The sequence below is a fragment of the Anser anser genome (genome assembly GCF_964211835.1).
Source record: "Anser anser genome assembly, chromosome: 16".
NCBI classification, from domain to species: Eukaryota; Metazoa; Chordata; class Aves; order Anseriformes; family Anatidae; genus Anser; species Anser anser.
Window position 1 is genome coordinate 10,933,290 of NC_139737.1, and position 18,275 is coordinate 10,951,564.

Genomic DNA, 18,275 nt, shown 5'->3' on the forward strand with positions numbered 1-18,275 from the left:
CCAGTCCTCTTCACCAGTGCTGGACCCGACGGTGCGATTGCTCACCTCCTGCTCTGCTCTGGGGTTGCTTCTCAGCCCTGTGCATGGGTTTGGCACCAGGGCTTACAGGGCTGTCACTGATCCGAGCACCACAGCTGAGACATGGGAGGAGTGGGTCAGCTGGCTGCAGGTGGTTCGACACCAGCTTTTTGACTGCAGTGGGTACAGCAAAGGACGCAGATGCCAGCTGGGCTGCGAGGTCATCGTTCACTTGCATCCACGGGCTGTGAAGGTGTCTGCGGAGGTTTGTGTCCACCGAGCTGCTTGGCACTTGGTGCCCCTTGCAAGACTTGCTTAGGTTGTCCCAAAGCTGGCTGTCCTTCGCTACAGAGCAACATGGGCACCAACACCACTGGGACGGGCAGGGACCCATGGAGAGCCACAGCACTGCCCACCCCAGTGCCCCGCAGCTGGTCCCTCTGCAGAGCCATCTTCTCTGCACAGCCCCCAGCAAGGAGCAGCCAAAACACAGCATGGCAGGGGCACTGGCACCGACCCGGCTGGGGCCCAAAATGTCCCAGGAAACCCTGTCTGGATGTGTGCCAGGCAGGTGAAAAATGTCCTGCCAGAAGGCAAACGGTTTTGAGACACAGCATGTGAATACCTGGGGGACATGGTCAAAAGACAAGCTCGTTTTGCAGCCAGCCTCGCTAACTTGTTTGCAGCATTTCCAGGCATGTTCGTGTTGAGCAGCGGTGGCCGGGGCACAGGTCGGGGTCATGGAGGGGACTTTCTGTGTGCAAGGAGATGCTCGGGCAAAGGCACAGGCTGCGGGAGTGTGGCCCTGAACGAATCTAGGCAGAACAGTGATGGCAGCAAGGCTTTACACTGACTGAAGGTCTAGGTTTTGTAGAGACATCTTAGAAAACTCATGATGGTGTGAACCTGGGGTATGTTTTACCTGCTAGAGGTAGATGGGAGACTACATCCCAAGGGATTTCCATTAAACACCCAAATATTATCCTGGGGCTGATGGATCAACTAATACTGCCACCATTTTTGCTTCCTCTGTGTCCAAAATGAGATAACCCTTGCCTTGCCTCCTGTAGTACTTGATTCTCTCATGCAGAGTTAGAGTTAGGCAAAATAAAATGCAACCATTGAAAAACTAATCTTAGGTGTTTAACACGGCACTTCTATAAATGATAGTGCTGTGATTTTTGATGTCTAACATTTAGAAAAATTTATGACCATTAGGAGAAGCTATAACCACAGCTCACTGCAAACCTGGATTCCTGGCTTTCCATGAGGTATCATAAGTTTTGCTAATCCAGATGGCAAAGTTTAAATCTGTCACCAATCTGGGATGAAATATCGCTGAAGCTCAGAGCAGTGTAGTTCTCTGGCCCATATTTTAGCATATATTTGTGGGAGGAAGCAAACTTCTCTCTCTTCATCTACGTGGCAGCCTGGAAGTCTGAAATACTGGTCATTTCAAAAGGAGAGGATTAGTAGTCAAGGAATGGATGAGAAGTAAATGCTGACAAAAAATGCTCTTTATCACATGATGTATGGAATGAAGTGATTTGCAGTACGGCTACCAGCACCACACAAGTCATGCATGTGCAAATAAATAGAAGGATTTGTGTCATGCCCATTTCCATACGTCAGTGCAGATGATGCACAGATGCACATTTTCCCCCTGTAAATCCAGAGGGCCAAACTCTGGCTAAGGGCCAAGCTGGCTGACATCCACAATAAGCCTTCTGAGTGATTTGCAGCCAGCGTGAAGCGCGTGAGACCCAGCTCGAAGAGCTCGGGATTTCGGCGCAGTTTTCTGGGGTCTTTTGTCTCAGAGTGTTTTTGCAGGTGGAAGCTCTCGGACTGGCAGCCCAGGTGCCCCATGCCATCTGTCCAAGGGAAACCTGCAGGAAATGGGTGATGCTGCTCCCTCTCCCAGCACTTCTTTCCTCGTTGTAGCTGGGGAGACAGAAAACAGCTGAGCCAATGCCAGCTACATGGGATACCCACAGTCTGCCTGGTGTGGCCCCGGTCACCCTGGGAGCCTAGCAAAAAGAGAAGCTGGGTTTGCTGGGGCTGCTGGACCACGGGATGCAGGGGGCAGATGTGATCCTTTCAGCTGGGTCTGGCCAGTCAATAAGTCCTATGAGCCCAGGTGGGTGGCAAAGTGGGGAAGGAAGTGCTGGTCCAGGATGGCAGGAAACGTTTGCCTGGTGAAAGCTGCAAAGAAAGAACTCAGCTGCGAGGCCCAGGGAAGGACTCAGCAGGTGCCTTGGGGGTGTCACAGGAGGGTTTCGGAAGCTCTGGTGGGTTTGCCTGTATCAGAAGCACGTTGCTACTGCTAAGGTTTGCCATGTGGTTGCACACTGGTGTTGGACTGAGTCTTGATCACAGTTTTTTCATTTCTCTTTATCCCTCTCACTTATTTTCTTTTTATAGAAAAAGCCACAGTTCTCTCATGATTTTCTTTTGTTGTAACACCCACCTATAGCACTGACACTAATTTTATTCCCAACACCACACATTCTAAATCCTGACTCAGTGCCCCAGTCTCGATACCATGAAACTGGTACAAAGATCATGAGAATTTAGAAATAAAACACATTTTGGGATCTTGTTATTCGGTTTTTTGGTTCTCGAACCTGTGGGGCGCTCTCAAAATACCTTTTTAAGTTTTCCTTTCTGTAACCTCAGGAGCAAGAACATAATGAATTTCTCCCACACCCCCACGACTCCAGGCGGTGAGGCTTCAATGAAAATCTTCAATTATTGTGAGAACTATGATGAAGTCTCTAGAGTTGGCAACAGTGGCACCGAAGGCTCTGACATCTGTGACACCCTACATCTCCCACAGACCTATGTCATGTACCATTGTCCCTTCTGTCCCTTGTTCTCTGCCCTCTTCACTGCTGCTGCCAGCACAGGTTCCCTCAGGGCCTCTCCTGGCCACCTCCTTGGTCCACCTCCACTTGTTGCTCCAATGCCTTCCCACCTTCTTCCTTTCTTGTCTCCCTTTCTGTGTTATTCTTCTCTTGCCCCTTTCTCCAGCATCTTTACCTAAATTACCCCTGTTGTCCCCAACACCTGGCAAGAGCCACTACTGCCTGAGCTCCTCCAGTGTGCTCCAGGCCCAGCACGGCCCATGGGCCAGGCCATGCCCAGGTGCAGTCTCACAACACCACAGGTCTCGGCCAACCTTGGGTCTGCCGTGTGGCTTCCTGCTGGCTCTTTTCCCATCAGCCTAGCCCTGAGGGGTGTTGCAAAGGCCAGGCTCAGAAAAGGCCACGGGAGGAGAAAATCTGAATGTGCACGAATGGCCCAGGGGGCAGTTCAGGAAAATCAGCCCTGGCCAGAAGGAAATACCTGCCCAGAGACCTCGCTGCAGGGAGGTGGTACAGCGGAGACCTACCTGTATAACGCGGAGGCTGCTCTCTTCAGCCCTTTAGGTCTGTTGGGTTTGGGTTCCCCGGCCATGTTGATATCTGCAATGAACAAAGCTGCAGCGTTACACGGCTGTGCCCACCGGGAGCCGTGCCCGACCGCGGATCAAGGCAAGGTCAGACAGACCCACTGCGCTCCTGTCTGCCTTTAGTGGTCCCTGCTGGGCACACATTCCTGCACTTAGCAAGCCTCTCCCTTTTCTTTTACAAAACTTCTAAGCACTTATTTTCAAAATCAAGCCCCCTGGACACGATCTAACCCGTGTACGCAAATTCAGGGCAGGCTTCCCAGGAGAACTCAGTGCTGTTGTGATAAGGCACAGACTACAGAAAACTGCTGCATGCTGCTAACTGGTAGTTACGATTTACCCCTTGCTCCTTCTAGAATAAAAATGAATGTTAAGCACAAGCCACCCAGGCATCGCTTTGGACTGGGATGCATTAAAAGGTGCACAGAGTGCAGGTGCACGCCTGCAGTCACCCCAGTTGATCTCGCAGGCACATCTTCAATGAGGGAAGGTGAGAATGAGCTGCTCTAATCTGCAGAGGAAATTCCTCTCCTCGGCTTCACTGTCAAATGTGCTTTTGACGTGAGAATAAACAGATAGAGCCAATTTCATGGAACCTGCAAAGAGCCTGGCAATCCAGTGCTGAGAGCGACCACAGGTCAGCCTCCGTATAAGTGCCTCTGGGCACGGCAGATCCAAGCACATGAGGCTGGATGTCCTCAGGTAGCCCAAAAGTACCATTTGCATGGGGTTGGGCATGGGCTGCCCCACAGCACTGGTGCAGGTCTGTGTGCTGAGCCAGCTGCACGGGCTGCAGCCTCTGAGGTGCAGGTGGACCTGAAGATGTACACCTGGGGCTCAGGGTTTGTGGAGCTGGGATTGCCAGCTGGGGGATTTAAGTTCTCACCTCTTCAGGACTTGCAGGATATGCTGTGAAACTCAACAGGCTTACACCCTAGTCCTACCAATCGCCGCCTTTTTCACGCTGCATGAAGTGAGCACGGGACTTCATGGGGAAATAATGGGGCCCAGCTGAGCTGCTCACCATCAAAATAAACAGCTGGCAAAGTGACCAGAAGTAAGTGCTCGTTTTCTTTGCGGCCTTTCTTCACCCTTCATCCTTCATCCAGAAGAGTGTTGAGCCTGAACAAGCATGTGCAGGGAAACAGGCCAGCTCTGAGGGCAGCTGCTGCCAGTGTGGGCCTGTTGGAGCAATGCAGTGCTTTTGGCAATGCTATAAAGGAAGAGAGGAATAAACTTTTCTTTGGTGCATCCCAGAACACATCCCTGTTCAGCTCCAGTTCCCCTGCTGTGAACCCTTTCTGCTGTCAGGGTGCATCTTGCCAGCTGCCAGTCACTTTTCTTGCAAAACAGAACTAATGACAGCACCATGCTGATCAACACCCTTCAAGGGAGATGCAACGGAAGCCCAACGGTGGATAATGACAACAATTAGCTCAATTTGTTGGTACGCGCTGCTAGAAATAGCACTACAGAGCCTTCATCAGGGCATGCAGTCAGAGCAGGAAATTTCTACTTTCAACCCGTAGTGGTGATGAGCAGTAAGATCCCCCGGGATTCCCTTGACAGTGAACAAGGAGAGACAAGAGCTCAGCATGCACACCAGCCTGGACAGATTTTGCAACCCATTGCCATTCTGGCTCCCTCCTCAGCATCTCTGTATCCATCTGCTCAGCCCATGGCAGTATATGTGCCCCCTGCTCATTACCAGGCATCTCTGCCCACACCGAAAGCGGAGATGGCAGGGCGAGCTTACTGGTGTGGATCCAGATTCCAGTGCAGAGCTCCCCCACTGAAATGGTGATGGCCTCCTGCAGTGGCTGGGCTGTCCACAGAGGTAGCCAGGAACTGCCTGGCAAAGCAGTCCGTGACCCACGATGGGCTACAGACGTGGCTTCCAGACACCTCCATTTCATGATGCATCTTGCTGATCAGTTAAAATGGAAGCCTGACAGTATGCCTGTCCGCTGATAAAGGAAGAAGAATCAAAAAGAAAAGATGGAATAAATGCTACTAGACCACCTAGCTTGAGAGCTGACCTTACGTGAGAGAAGACAGCTAGAAAGATGAGCTGCTGCCTTGCTCATTTGTTCTGCCATGGCATCAGAGATGGCAGGGAGCAGATCGCTGCTGGTGCTCGGGAACAGACAGAGGGCTGGGCCCCACGCCACCGTGCAATTCCCACAGCAGCGCAGCCAGCTGTGCTCCTGGAGGGAGCAGGAGCCACTGACAGCCGCAGTCCTCCACCTGAGGGGCTCTGCAAGTCCCGGCTTTTCTACAGTCTATTTGAAGGGGTTGCAAGAGTCCTAAGGGGAAGCTGGGTGGAATACGTGCTCCTTGGCTTATGCAAACTGTGCCACGTAGTGCCACCTGAACTGGGACACCACAGCTGGCGCCTGGCGTGCAGGAGTGGCTCTGGCTTTGGGTGGGGACGCTGTCCTGCTGAGGGACCTGCTGGCAGTGGGGACAGGAGGCACTAGCACGCCACTGCCCCAGTATCCCCGTTGGGGGTGCTTTGCCCCTGCACCGGGCACTGTCCTGAGTGTGTGGGTGGTGACTCCCCACGACCTCCTGCCACGCAGGATGCAGCTGCGATGGTTTGTGCCTGCACTGGATGGGCCTGGAAAGGGACATCGGTTCCAACAACCATGGTCGAGGAGCTTGGAGGACCAAGTGTCACAGCCCGAGACGCACATTCAGAACCCTCCTTTTGAAGCTTGACAGTTCTGGTTGTATCCACGGGTTCTGGCTTGAAGATGCTAGTGCCTGCCAGGGCAGGAAGCAGGTGGGCTGGGGAGGGCAGTCCTGCCACGAAAAGAGGCAGGGGCAGCCTCTTCAGCAATGTGCCTATTGTGCCCCCTGCCTGTCCGATCCCATCCTTCCTCTCCGCATCAGCACGGCCTATGCGGCCGTGGCTGCCTCTTTTTGTGCCTTCTTTTGTGTAAAGACATTTTCGAACCACATTGTATGGCATATTCACCTCTTCCTTTCCGCTGGGTTCTACGGAAAGGGGAGCACACCCAGGTTTATACCGGGCCATGGATATCATAGGAAAGCACGCTGAGCTCCTCTGTGGCAGGACGCGTTCACGAAGAGAAGGCAGGTGAAGGGGAGACGAATGTGCCCCTGCTCCAGCAGGCGTGCAGCATGGACCTTTTGCAGCATGCCAGGCCTCTGGAACCGGCACTGAGAGGACAGTACGAGGTCAGACTGGTGTCTGACCGGAGTGCCACTACGGGCTCCTTGGCTCCCCAGCGCCTTGCTCTCATGTCGACCAGCCCTGTGCATGTGGGCAACGTCTGGGCTGGAACAGCTGGCACACTGCCCCTCACCTCAGCCCGGCTTTGTGCTGATGGGAAGAGAAGTAAAGAAAAGTTTCTGGTATTTGAATAAACCACGGATGGAAGCAGCACACTGGCTTAAAGACTAGACCGAGCATGTAACTTCTTTCTGACTGCTGTGCTGGAAGCAAAGTGGGAATGGGCTGCAAATCGCTTTCCTGATTGTCCAGTGACCACTGCCTGTAGCAGGCTAGGAAATAACAAATTTTCATTAAAAATACTGTCTTCAGTTCCAATTCTCAGCTTAGAGTTGGTGACAAGGGCTTCTCAGCATGTGACCCTTCAGAGCAATCTGCAAAATAATGATGCAGCTGGGAGCAGTTGGGGTGGTTTTGTTTGTTATTTCTTATCACACAGCAGCACAGAGGAGAGACTGTCACATATCTGGTGGGGGGAGAGTTACCTCATTTAACATCAGCTGGCTAAAGCTAGTCTGTGATAGTCCAAGCGGGACTACTGCCTCTCTTGACAGGCTAAGGCTAAGGCTGGTACCTCCATCCCAGCCTGAGCCAGGTGTCCCAGGCTCAAACCCAGAGGAGCCTGTCTCTGCTGACCACAGAGGATGCCCAGGTAATGGGACACAACGAGACACCTGGCTTTTGAATGGTGAAAGAAGGGGAGATGAAGTCTCTTGTCATGCTAGGGGAACCCATACAGGTGCTGTGCTGCTGTCATTTCGGTCCAGGCACCCTGAAATTAAGGGTTCCACATCAGTGTCTTCAGGGCTGGGCTTTTATCCGGATCCCCCACTGCCTCTCCTAAGCCCAGGCAGTGCTGCAGTCACAGCCCTGCGGGTGTCAATGTGCCCAGTGGCCACGACCAGCCTCACAGTGACTGCCACCCCTGCGGGGCCCAGGAACCTTCATCAAGTCCCCGTTGAGCTGTGCTGTAGGACAGCTTTGTTGCTGGTCTCCAGCTCTGTCACAGCCCCGCCTGTGCCTGCTGGGTCACAGGGGGTTGTGTCTGACCCCCCGACCAGCACCGGACCTGACCCTGACCTGCAGCTTGGCCTTGGACCGGCCATCCCTCGACCATCGTTCAGGGATCAGCCCGTCCTTGTTGCACCTGGAAACCTACAGAATCTGAAGGAACGACTTACCCAGTGTCTGGCCAGCAAGCACGCGCCCGTTCTCTCCCAGGACCGCGGCACGTGCGTGCCTCTCGTTGGAGTACTGTACGAAGGCATAGCCCTTGTGAACAGAGCAGCCCACCACTCGTCCGTACTTGGAGAAAATGGTCTCCACATCCGACTTCTTGACCACGGCTGTGTTGAGATTGCCAATGAAGACTCTGGAGTTGATGGACTTGGGGTCATTCTTGTTCGTGATGTTGCTTGTCTGCACCTTCAATGACATCTTGAACACCTGAATGAACAAACGGGGAGTCAGGGAGGTGCGCAAGGGAATCTCCTGAGTCTTACAAAGAGAGGTGGGGGATAAATCTCCCAGCAAGCCTGGAGCAAGGGAACCAGCTCCTCAACTTCAGCTGGTCTCTGGAGACCTCTCTGTGTTGGGGAGGGGACTCTGTCACACACAGAACTCAATGGAAATAAATGTTATTTATCAGGCTGATCCTCTTGAGCGTAAGCTGGTTGCTCCTGGGGGACAAAACAGTATTTAAATACATTTTACATCCAAATAAAAGCTTTAATGCTATTAAAGGAAAGCTTTTACCTGCCTATACTTAATTACAACTCAAGGACTGCTCTTTTTACAGCAGTCTGCATTCAGCATTTGTGCTCGTGCCCGGCTCCTGTGGCTCCCCTCTGCCCAGCACCCCCCGGAGCAGGCTGGGTCTCGCCGTGCACAGGGACAGCCCTGACCCTGCAGGGCTGCACCTGCGGCTAGGAGAGGGCTTCGTTTTCCTGGGTGCACACGAAGAGGTTTACGTGGCGAAGGACCCCGCGTGCTCCTAGCTGATACCTGCACTCTCGCATTGCCACGCTGGGCTTCGAGCTGAATTCTGTGCGAACAGGAGGTGTCACTGTTAGCCTGGGAATTGCAAGCTGCCTGCTTGCGGCTGCTGCAACCCGCTTCGCACAGCTGCAAGGCAATACCCTCCGTGTTCCTTGCCCGGGGTCTTTCACGGGCAGCCCCCGAGGAAAGGCTTCACCTCTTCTATTCTCAGGACAAAGAGGAGGAAGGGACAGGGCTGGGAACTATAGTAAAACAAATCTAGTCTTGCTGCCTATCAGGCGGCTTGCTATTGTTGTTGCAGCCAAAAGTACAGCTGTCCAAAGATACCAGTTTGATTTTGATCTCTCAGAAACAGAGGGGCTGTTTTGGGATCGCTATTGAGCACTGCACACGCACAGTGTGATATTCACCTGGGAAAAGGCAGCTCAGAACTGGGGAAGGTACTTACTTCATGAGGCACACCGTGGTGCTGCTCTCCCCCAGGTCCCCCTGGCTCTCACAGAGCCATCCCATCCCCTCCCAGGGACCCCGGCATCTGACCCGATGTGGGCCTTCGGCTCTCCAGGCTGAAGAAGCGGGTTTGTCTGGGCTGCCTGCCCCAAGGCAGGGCCGGTGTCTGTCCCCCGGTCCTCGCTGGGCACAGAGGCACTTCCTGACGTGTGCTTTGGAGTTGCACCAGGACTTCCAAAGAACCAAAGTCCTCCTTCCCCTTCTTCTCCTGCAAAGAACTTCTCCCATAGGACACAAACTCCCCGGTTGCTCCTCTCTCCCCCTAAACCTGCAGGAGGAGGGCAGGGGGTCACTATCCATGCCACCCCTTCACCAGGTGTGCCCCATTTTGGCTCCTCAGGTGACGGATGTCCTTCTGAAGGAGGCTGCTCAGCTACCGGCCCCTTGGGACACCCAGATGGGCTGCTTCTTCCTATAGTCCATTCTGCCTGACGGCTTTTCTGTGCAGACAGACAAGCATCAGTGTTTTAGGGCTTGTCACCGCTAGCTCTCTATATCCAGGATCTGCAGCTTCAATGAGACAACCGAGGAGATTTGCCTGACCCAGAAGGTGCCTGCAGCCAGACCCAGGCAGACAGGGAGACGGTTAACACTGACTGCAGTCACTGGCTCTATCCGGACACGCTGGGGCTGCCAGACCTCTGCCTTTTGGATTCTCAGAGCACAAAGGACCAGGCACTCAGTTCCTCTCATCGTTTAAAGTCAGACCCAACAGAGCGCTGGGGACGCCTGGCAGGGCAGATGCTCCACGCGGAGCAGGGGAGGATGTGACCGTGCAATAAATCTTACCCAGCTCTCACCCCCGTGATTTTATTAACCTGCCATTGAAGCTGGAAATGATCTCCCTGCTAAATCCAATTGAAAAAAAAAAAAGGTGGACTTTGAGCCTGGCTCATTACATTTTCCTTTTCACCCTTACAGATTACAATAGCCAGAGACTTTTATTGTATTATTTTTAAAACAATTCCTAGCAGACACAGTGCTCCTAAAATCCCTGGAAGTAATAATTAAGGACAGGATTTTTTTTTTTTTCCCTAGGAAATTGCCGTACTAACCCCCTGGGACAGCTGAGGCTGTGAGGGACCTTCAGGAGCCTGCACACGCAGAGGGTGCCCATGCCCTGGTAGCCCTGGATGTTCTTGCTTCCCAAGGATGTGCCCGACCCGCTGAGCATCCCTGGCTGTCCCTGCCCCGTGGTGTCAGCAATGTCACAGGGCACTGGCTTCCTCGTGTAACTTTACTCTCGGTGACTCCCTTTGCTGACGTCCCCGTATTTCTACCTCAGAGCAGCTCTGCCCTGGTGTGTGATCTCCAGAGCTCTCGACCTCACACCATCCTTGCTTGTCTGGCAGAGATTATGCAAGTCCCCAACCCCTTCTGATAGCCGCCCACGACCCTATGTGCTGAAGCTACATCCGAGCCCTGCAGAGCCAGCAGCACTGCGCTGGGACGCCCCTGCCCTGCTGCAGCTTGATGTGGCACCCGGGGCTCCCACCTGAGAAACTGCAAGAAATTCTGGGTGCCTTTAGGACCTGCTGTTAAAGCCTGTCTCTCGGTCTCCTGTGTGATCTCCCTGCAAAAGCATCTCTGAAGCTGCCCTCGTCTGGGCTGCGATGGCAAAAATGGGCATTTGCATCTTCCAGCTTCAGCACTAAACAACCCAAAATATAACCCCGGCTCTCAACACCTCCTTTCCGCACCCCGACCAATTTTAAGCTGCTACCCCTAAAGGTTTCCCTAAAGGCTGCTACCCCCTTAGGGAAACCCCTAAAGCTTCGTTAAGCCCAAACACTTCCCCAATTGTGGCGAGCCCAGAAGTGGGTTATTTGCATCCGTCTGATCTCTGGCCAGCTGTTTGCAGCTGTAAACACCAATTACATCAGTGCTGAGCTCCTTAAGCCGGCGTGGGAGGGATGTGGGTTAAGCTGCCTCCGTGCAAAGAGTGCGCAGAACAGAAAGGTCTGGCGGGAGGTAAATCAGGGTAAATCAGGGCTTTTCCTCTCAAATGTAGAGGGCTGCCTCCTCTCAATGGGGACAACATGACTTGGCTCTGCTGCTGCCAGTGGATCTGGTCCACACTCTTTGTTTTCTCTAAAAACAAAGGAGCTGGATGAGGATGTTCCTCAGGTGGGCACTCAGGTATCATTAGTATCTTCACTTTGAGGAGGGATAAACTGCCAGGAACAACCCCCTGACATCTCCTTCATGAAGGCGAGACATGAACCCCCCACTTTTACAGGCAGGAACCAGATAACCCAGTGACTTGAGGAGAGACCCCTGAAGCCCCTGCGAAGCCTCCAGCTCCCTCTGCACCGCCCACCCTGAAGTGGAGGCGAGACCGTGCTCCCACTCTCAGGTCTGAGGCCTTCATGTCTTCAGCCCAAACTCCTCAAGCACCTGCCTTATCCTGTAGCCACGCTCCAGAGGGTGCCGGTGGTGAAGAGGGTCACTGCAGCACCCACAGGTGCTTCCCTTGGGGCTTCTATTTCAGAAGGATCCATGGCAGCATCTGACAGACGGGGGGACAGGGACACCAGGTGGCAAACTGAAGGTGAGGCCAGGTGATGGCCACATCATTGGGAGGACTTGGGAGGAAACCAACCCAGACCCGAGGGCTCTGCAGATGAGATGCTCTCCGAGTGCCATCTGCCCACTGATACCTGCCCCTGCCCCGGCAGGGATGGAGCCACAGCCTCAGCCACAAGGCCCGTGTCCAAGGCTGGGGTCCAACCCCAAGGTGTCGAGCCCCATCAGCGACATCCTGGAGTTTAACAGGCTGGGGCCAAGCACTCTCCTGCGGCCCTCACACAACACCTGCACTCCTGGAGAAACCTGCCCCCTTTGCCTTTTTTGCCTGAAGTGTGGGAGACAGAGGGACATGGCCAACCTCTTTTCAGTGGTCTGTGGGGACAGGACAAGGGGCAATGGCCACAAAATGGAGCCCAGGAAGTTCCGCACCAACATGCGAAAGAAATTCTTCACGGTGAGGGTGACGGAGCACTGGGACAGGCTGCCCAGGGAGGTTGTGGGGTCTCCTTCTCTGGAGATATTCAAGGCCCGTCTGGACGCCTCCCTGGGCAACCTGCTCTAGGGAACCTGCTTTGGCAGCGGGGTTGGACCCGGTGATCTCCTGAGGTCCCTTCCAACCCCTACAGTTCTGTGATTCTGTGATAATGCCATGTAAAAACCCGCGGGAGCCCCCACAGAGCATCTTGGCAATGTCTCTGATTAGAAAAATATATACAACAGAGACACGTACCGCTGGTGATGTGTTAATATTCTAATAACTACAGCTGTCTTCAGGGGACGCATTTTCACAGCTATTATTTTACTTTTCCTCCCCTAGCCCCGGACTGCAACAAGCCAGATCTGAGTCACAAAAGAGAGTAAGAAAAAAAAAAAAAGTAACTTGCAATGATACTTGTCACTTGGACATAGGTAAATCAATCAATCCTTCAGCTGTAGACCTCAAAGGAAACAGAGGAAACATTAATACGAGTATCTCTGCTCTCTGGAAGGGAAACTGAGGGACAGTTTCCTTCCAGTTACTAAGGATTGCTGGCAGTCTCGGTAGATCTTGCCATTTTTCTGGGAAGTCCCTGACATTTGCTGTTCTGCTTAAAGCTTCAGCTGCCAGGTTCATGTGATGATGTGAAATCCCACTGACGCGTCTTTTTGCCCCCATGGCTGCAGGTCCCTGGCCATGCTCCCTTCCCCTCCCTGCAACCTGACCCTACCAAAAATCCCCATGGATTCAACACCCGACTCCGCACGGCACAAGGAACCTTTTGGCTGCTGCCAGGCTAAGCAAAATGATAACCCTTAAAAATAAAAACAGTAAAACACAGTAAAATAAAATAAAATAAAATAAAATAAAATAAAATAAAATAAAATAAAATAAAATAAAATAAAATAAAATAAAATAAAATAAAATATAACCCCCAAAGCCCCAGGAACCCTGGTGCAGTTTCTGGGGGTCACAGCAATGGGGACTGCCCGGGGCATCCCTGGAGCCCCTGGGCTGGATGCTGCTGCATTCGAGGCACATGGGTGCCTCCAGCAGCATCCCCTCCCTGTTCTCCTCACGTCCTAGGAAAGAGCACAGCTGGAAGCAATGTCATGGTCCCCACTGCCGCTCATGTTCAAGAATCCCTTAAAGATATTGATATTCAATCTGGTAGCGGCCCAAGGCCAGAGCTGGTTTACTTGATAAGCCATTTTTCCTTCCTGCTTTAAGTGCCTTGCTGCACAGATTAGCTGTTTAATTGAGAGCCAGGTGTCTAAAAACCCCAGAGGCCTTCATCTTAGTGATGAACTGTCAGAGAAGAAGGCGGCGAAGAAAAACAAGTGAGCCCCACCACTCTCTCTTTGCAGAAAGCTCTCTTTATTTGTGTGACGGCGACACGCAGGCAGGCTGTTATTTTCCTCTTATCATGCTTGTTCACAAAACGGGAAACATGGTTTTTCATCCTGTCCCTGGCTCCGTCCAAGTTTCCTCAATTTGGTGACTTTGTGCTCGGAGGCAGGTGATGAACAAGGTCCTGCAGAGACCTTGGGGAGGGGGCGCGGGCAAACCTGCTCCTTGCGTTGCTGCCACAGCCCCGGGCTCCTGGAAATGTTGGTGTTTTGGGGTGCCCCGGCCAGCCAGAGGGTCCCCAGCACCAGATCTGAGGGCTGAAGGTGGCGTGTCCCTGAATCCTCCATCTCCCTTGCTGGAGGAAGCCACAGCTGTGCAGCTTGGCTCAGGTCTTTGTGCATCCCCTGTATGCTCACACAGGACACAACCCAACTCTGCACCACCTTTTGGGGGTTAACTCCCTGCTTCCATCCCAAACCATTAACACCCATACATCTTGCTGGCACGGAGCCCCTGCATTATTATTTCTGGGGAGGAACAGGGCCATTAACCCACCCCAGCACCAACAAGCTGGGGCAGCTGTTGCACAGCGATGGAGCCATTTCTGACTCAGACAGCCCTTCTTGTATCTGAAGAGCAGTTTTAAAAAGAAATGCCCGCTGCAAGACACGGGGACTCCACTGATTGCCTTGGCACAGACCCTTCAATAGCACAGAAATGCAGATGCATCTAAAAGTAAACTTGCTGCTACCCCTGGTGCCAATCATTCCTCCCGCGAGACCTGGGAGTAATTTGCTGGTGAGTCCCCACACACCGGAGCCGAGCTCCGAAGCACTGGTTTAATAACCATCACAAGCCCTACAATCTTTTTAATAGCTTCTGAGTCCCCAGCAGCTCCTCCACGGAGATCCAGAGGGTCTCAGCCTTTCTCCTGGAGAGTGGAGCTCCCCTTTGTACCGTCGTGTGGTTCAATAAATAGAATAAACTGGAAATATACCAGTCCTCGGGTTTTCTGGGGAAAATGGTTTTGATTCTCCCACATGTGATTGTTATGGGACCAGAAGGTTATTAAAAGAAGGGGGTAAACAAAGATGTCAAGTTATTGCACTACTTCTGGACCAGGGTTGCTGCCTTTGGGGAAATCTCTGCTATTCCAAGCGAGCTGGGAGGGCGAAAAGCTGGCAATCAGCTCAGCGGGTTGGGTTACGGACTGGTGTGCTGGGAAGCTGCAGGTTCCCTTTGCAAGTCCGGAGATGGAGGAGGCACTGAAGACGAAGGAGCCCACCGCACATCCTCCCTGTCCCCTGGCACTCGAGGTGTTTTAGCTGGAGGACGTCAGCAGTGAATCGCTGCTTGCTCTCCACCAAGCTCTCAGGACTGAACTGATGGGGCGGGCAAGGGGCTGTTGCCTGCCCTCCATCTCCTTCAGCCCTGCTTAGATGGAAGGTGCATCCAACCTGGGTGGTACAGAGGGAGACAAGAAGCTACTGAGCAGGAGAGCGCCAAAACATCAGCTCAGTCTGGTTCATTAAAGCACATCTGCTGTACAATGTAGAAAAAATAATCAAGAGTGACACCATGATTTTATAGAAGATCCCGAGTTCTGCAGGGCTCTGCCAGGAGGGGGTGACTCTGTCCCACCGTCCCACCTTGCTGTAGGTGCACTGGGAACTTTTACATTGGCGCATCCTCTCCTGGAGCTGCCCTGGGGCTGGCATGCCTGCAGCACTCTGCAGTAATTAGATGTGTGTTCACGTCTCCTCTTAACAAAGCATGGAGGATGGTCAGCAAGGGGATGTCTGAAGACTCCACCTGACCCCAAATCAACCAGAGATGGAGCTTGCTCCAAATGGTCAGCATTTACTCCACTGAATCAGTTTCCGTAACCTCTCTGGTTTTGTGTGGTATCTCCACAAATTTGGGGCCCACGGCAGTTGACACAGGGTGCTCCTGCCCAGACGGGCGGATGCTGCGTGCATAGCAGCGTGGACAGAATGAGCTGCTTTATAATCTTCCTTCAGCTATCAGTCTTGCTACGCAAAGAGCCTTCTTTTTAAATTTTTAATTAAAACAACAAGCCATTTTGAACTGGAGAAATACTGCCAATCCTTTGAAAACACGGCCCTGATTTAAATTTCAGTGCAACTGGCAAATCCCTCATAAAGGAGCAATAAATAATCAGTAGCTGTTTTAATAAGTATTTAATGAGTTGTTAAACTACAATGGTTACAAAGTCTATCAGGTCAGCATGCAGTTTATAGCTGTGGCTCGTAACCATCTGTCCTACATAGAATTCATGCCTATGGAAAGCTTAAAAATCTATTTGTCAGGGACTTAAATCCCGGTAAGTGTGAAAAAGGCATGACCTATGGCTTGAAACCCTGAGATAAATTCAAGTGCAGCAGCACCAGCCCGGCCCACGTGTCTGCCCGTTCCCTCGCTGAAGCCAAGCGCTGCCCAGCCCAGTGCAGGTGAGTGTGGCCGTGCTGGAGCTGGTGGGCTCCTGCGGGCAGGGCACGGCTCCCCCAGGCGAGCACCTAACCCTACGTAAGCCCAGAAGCTGAGCACATGGACCTGCTCCTCCCCTTGGGCTCACGATGCTCGGCCTTTACCCCAAGGCTGCTGATCTGTGCCGGCTTTGGAAGCAGTGCTGTCGCCCACCTGCCTGGCAAACCAAGGTCTCTCCTTGGAGGAGGACTCCCCGACATGCCAGCGCTGTCCCGCACAGCACAGGGCGGCAGCGAGGGGTGTCCAACAGCCCCCTGCCCCTCAGCCCAGCCCCTCAGCTCTGAGCTCAAGTTTTCTGAAGACAAAGCTGTCTGCTGGGCACCGAGCAGGGTTGTCACAAAAGCAGAATCTAGGCCAGAGGCTGGCAGGTATAAGCCTCATCAGGTTAAATTTGGGTTTCCACTCCCAAGCTAACAACACTGCATTTAAAACACGAGCAGAGTCCTGACAGCATAACATCCCACTCCCCCCACCCCAAAACAAACAAACAAAAAAACACACACAAACCCAAACAACCAAAAAAACCTCCTAAAACACACTATCAGTGCTGTGCTAGAAGCAAAAATTTGGGCATGTTCTGGAGCCTACGCAGACCAGCCTACGGATTTCAACCTGTGAGACACAGCTCCTCAGCAGCTCTTTGTCTCCCTGAACGTGGGCTCCCCACTCACACCAAACTTTTCTGGGCTCTGCTTCTTCCATGGATATATTTTTTAAATGAAGGCATTTTTCTCCAAAAAAAAAGAGTTCATACCATCCTTTGATTGCAGAGTATGCAACAAGTACACTTTTCAGGAGTCTCTGCTTCTAATCGTCTTGGGAATCTCTTGTGAACAGACTCACATTCTTTTTGACAGCAGCAAAATAAATTTTAAAGGTCAATTGAATCAGATAAGCCCAGTCTGGCAGCACTTGCAGATGCAGAATTCCATGGATAACATTTACGTTATGTTCAAGAACAGAAACAAAATTCTTTGGAGGAAAGAAACTTTAAAAGAAAAAAAAGAAGAAGAAAATGAAAAGGAAACAGCAATTAAATAGAATGTCATCTGTAGTCCCACTGGTGCAAAACCTGATGATTACCTACTGGGCTATGGACAACAGTACATGTATTAATCTAATTAAAGCCCTTTTTTACAGGCATCTGAAGCCAGCTCATTAGTGTGTTACCGAGATGCTCATTAATGGCTGGCCATGACTAATTTCTTGAGAATTATACTTTAATTCTTTATCATTCACAGCCTAATGGGAAAACACAATGTTTCCATCCCCCTCTCCTCCACCTGCGCGCATTGCAGACAGGTTCCCATCAGCCGCCTATTGACTTGGTGTTCCTTAATGAACAGCCCCCCACACCAGCCCAAATGTTGTTTTAACAGCAAATGATTTATTCATGAGGAAAGTGGGATCTTCAGCCAGCGAACTTTCTGGGAACTTCCTTAGCTTAACGAACTGGCACCGTCGCTGCTGCTTTTTGTGGCTCTCTGACGGCAGCAGAGAGGTTTCCTGCGCAGGGAGCATGATGCTTTGGCTGCAGAAGAGCTGCCTAGCCCAAACCAGGAGCCGGGTGCTCAGGTCCTCAGCTCAGCCCCCTCTGGCAGAGACCCAGAGCACCCTCTGGCTCCAGCACGGACCCCCTGCACAGGGCAGGATGCTGCAGCACCCCCTTCGCTGCTGGCTCCTGCGTGGGGCACATGTGGACCCTTACCCCAGGACAACGCTGAACTAGGGGGGAAATCTGGGCAGCAGGTGCGACTCTGTAATGATAATTTAGTCAGCCATCAGGGCCACACCGCTCCTGAAGAGGAGTTCCCAAAGGTGGGGCTTCGCTGATGCAGTTGTCGTCATTCACCACCATGTACAGCTGCTGCGTGCGATGGCTCCTCCAGTGTGCAAATGCCCGGTGAGACGGGTCCTGCTCTCCCGGGACTGCCGCGGGAATTACCACCATTAGCACCATTGAGGCCAAGTGCTTGCAGTGGGGGGAGCAGAGCCTGGGATGGGAAGCCTTAGGAGCTTAGAGCAAGAGCATGATACGGGTCCTTGGCACACTAACCCTCTATTTTTCAGCAGCTGAGGTTTTTGACATATTCTTTTCCTCTCTCAGAGTCAATTATCAGCTGACTGCCTTTGAAAATTATTTCAGACACTCTAAATACTCAGAATGACACCAA

General features: G+C 52.3%; 1 protein-coding gene across 4 annotated transcripts in view; it reads right to left on the bottom strand.

The window, feature by feature from the left end:
• RALY (RALY heterogeneous nuclear ribonucleoprotein) overlaps positions 1–18,275 on the bottom strand; it is a 118,379-nt gene that overhangs the window by 12,162 nt on the left and 87,942 nt on the right. For all 4 annotated transcript variants that reach the window (XM_083801218.1, XM_083801219.1, XM_083801220.1 and 1 more), the window contains 2 exons: positions 7,910–8,174; positions 3,410–3,482 (listed from right to left, as the gene is read on the bottom strand). In XM_083801218.1, coding sequence (XP_083657344.1) covers positions 3,410–3,482; positions 7,910–8,165 — 329 coding nt within the window. In that variant the 5' untranslated portion in view covers positions 8,166–8,174. The remainder of the gene's footprint in view (positions 1–3,409; positions 3,483–7,909; positions 8,175–18,275) is intronic.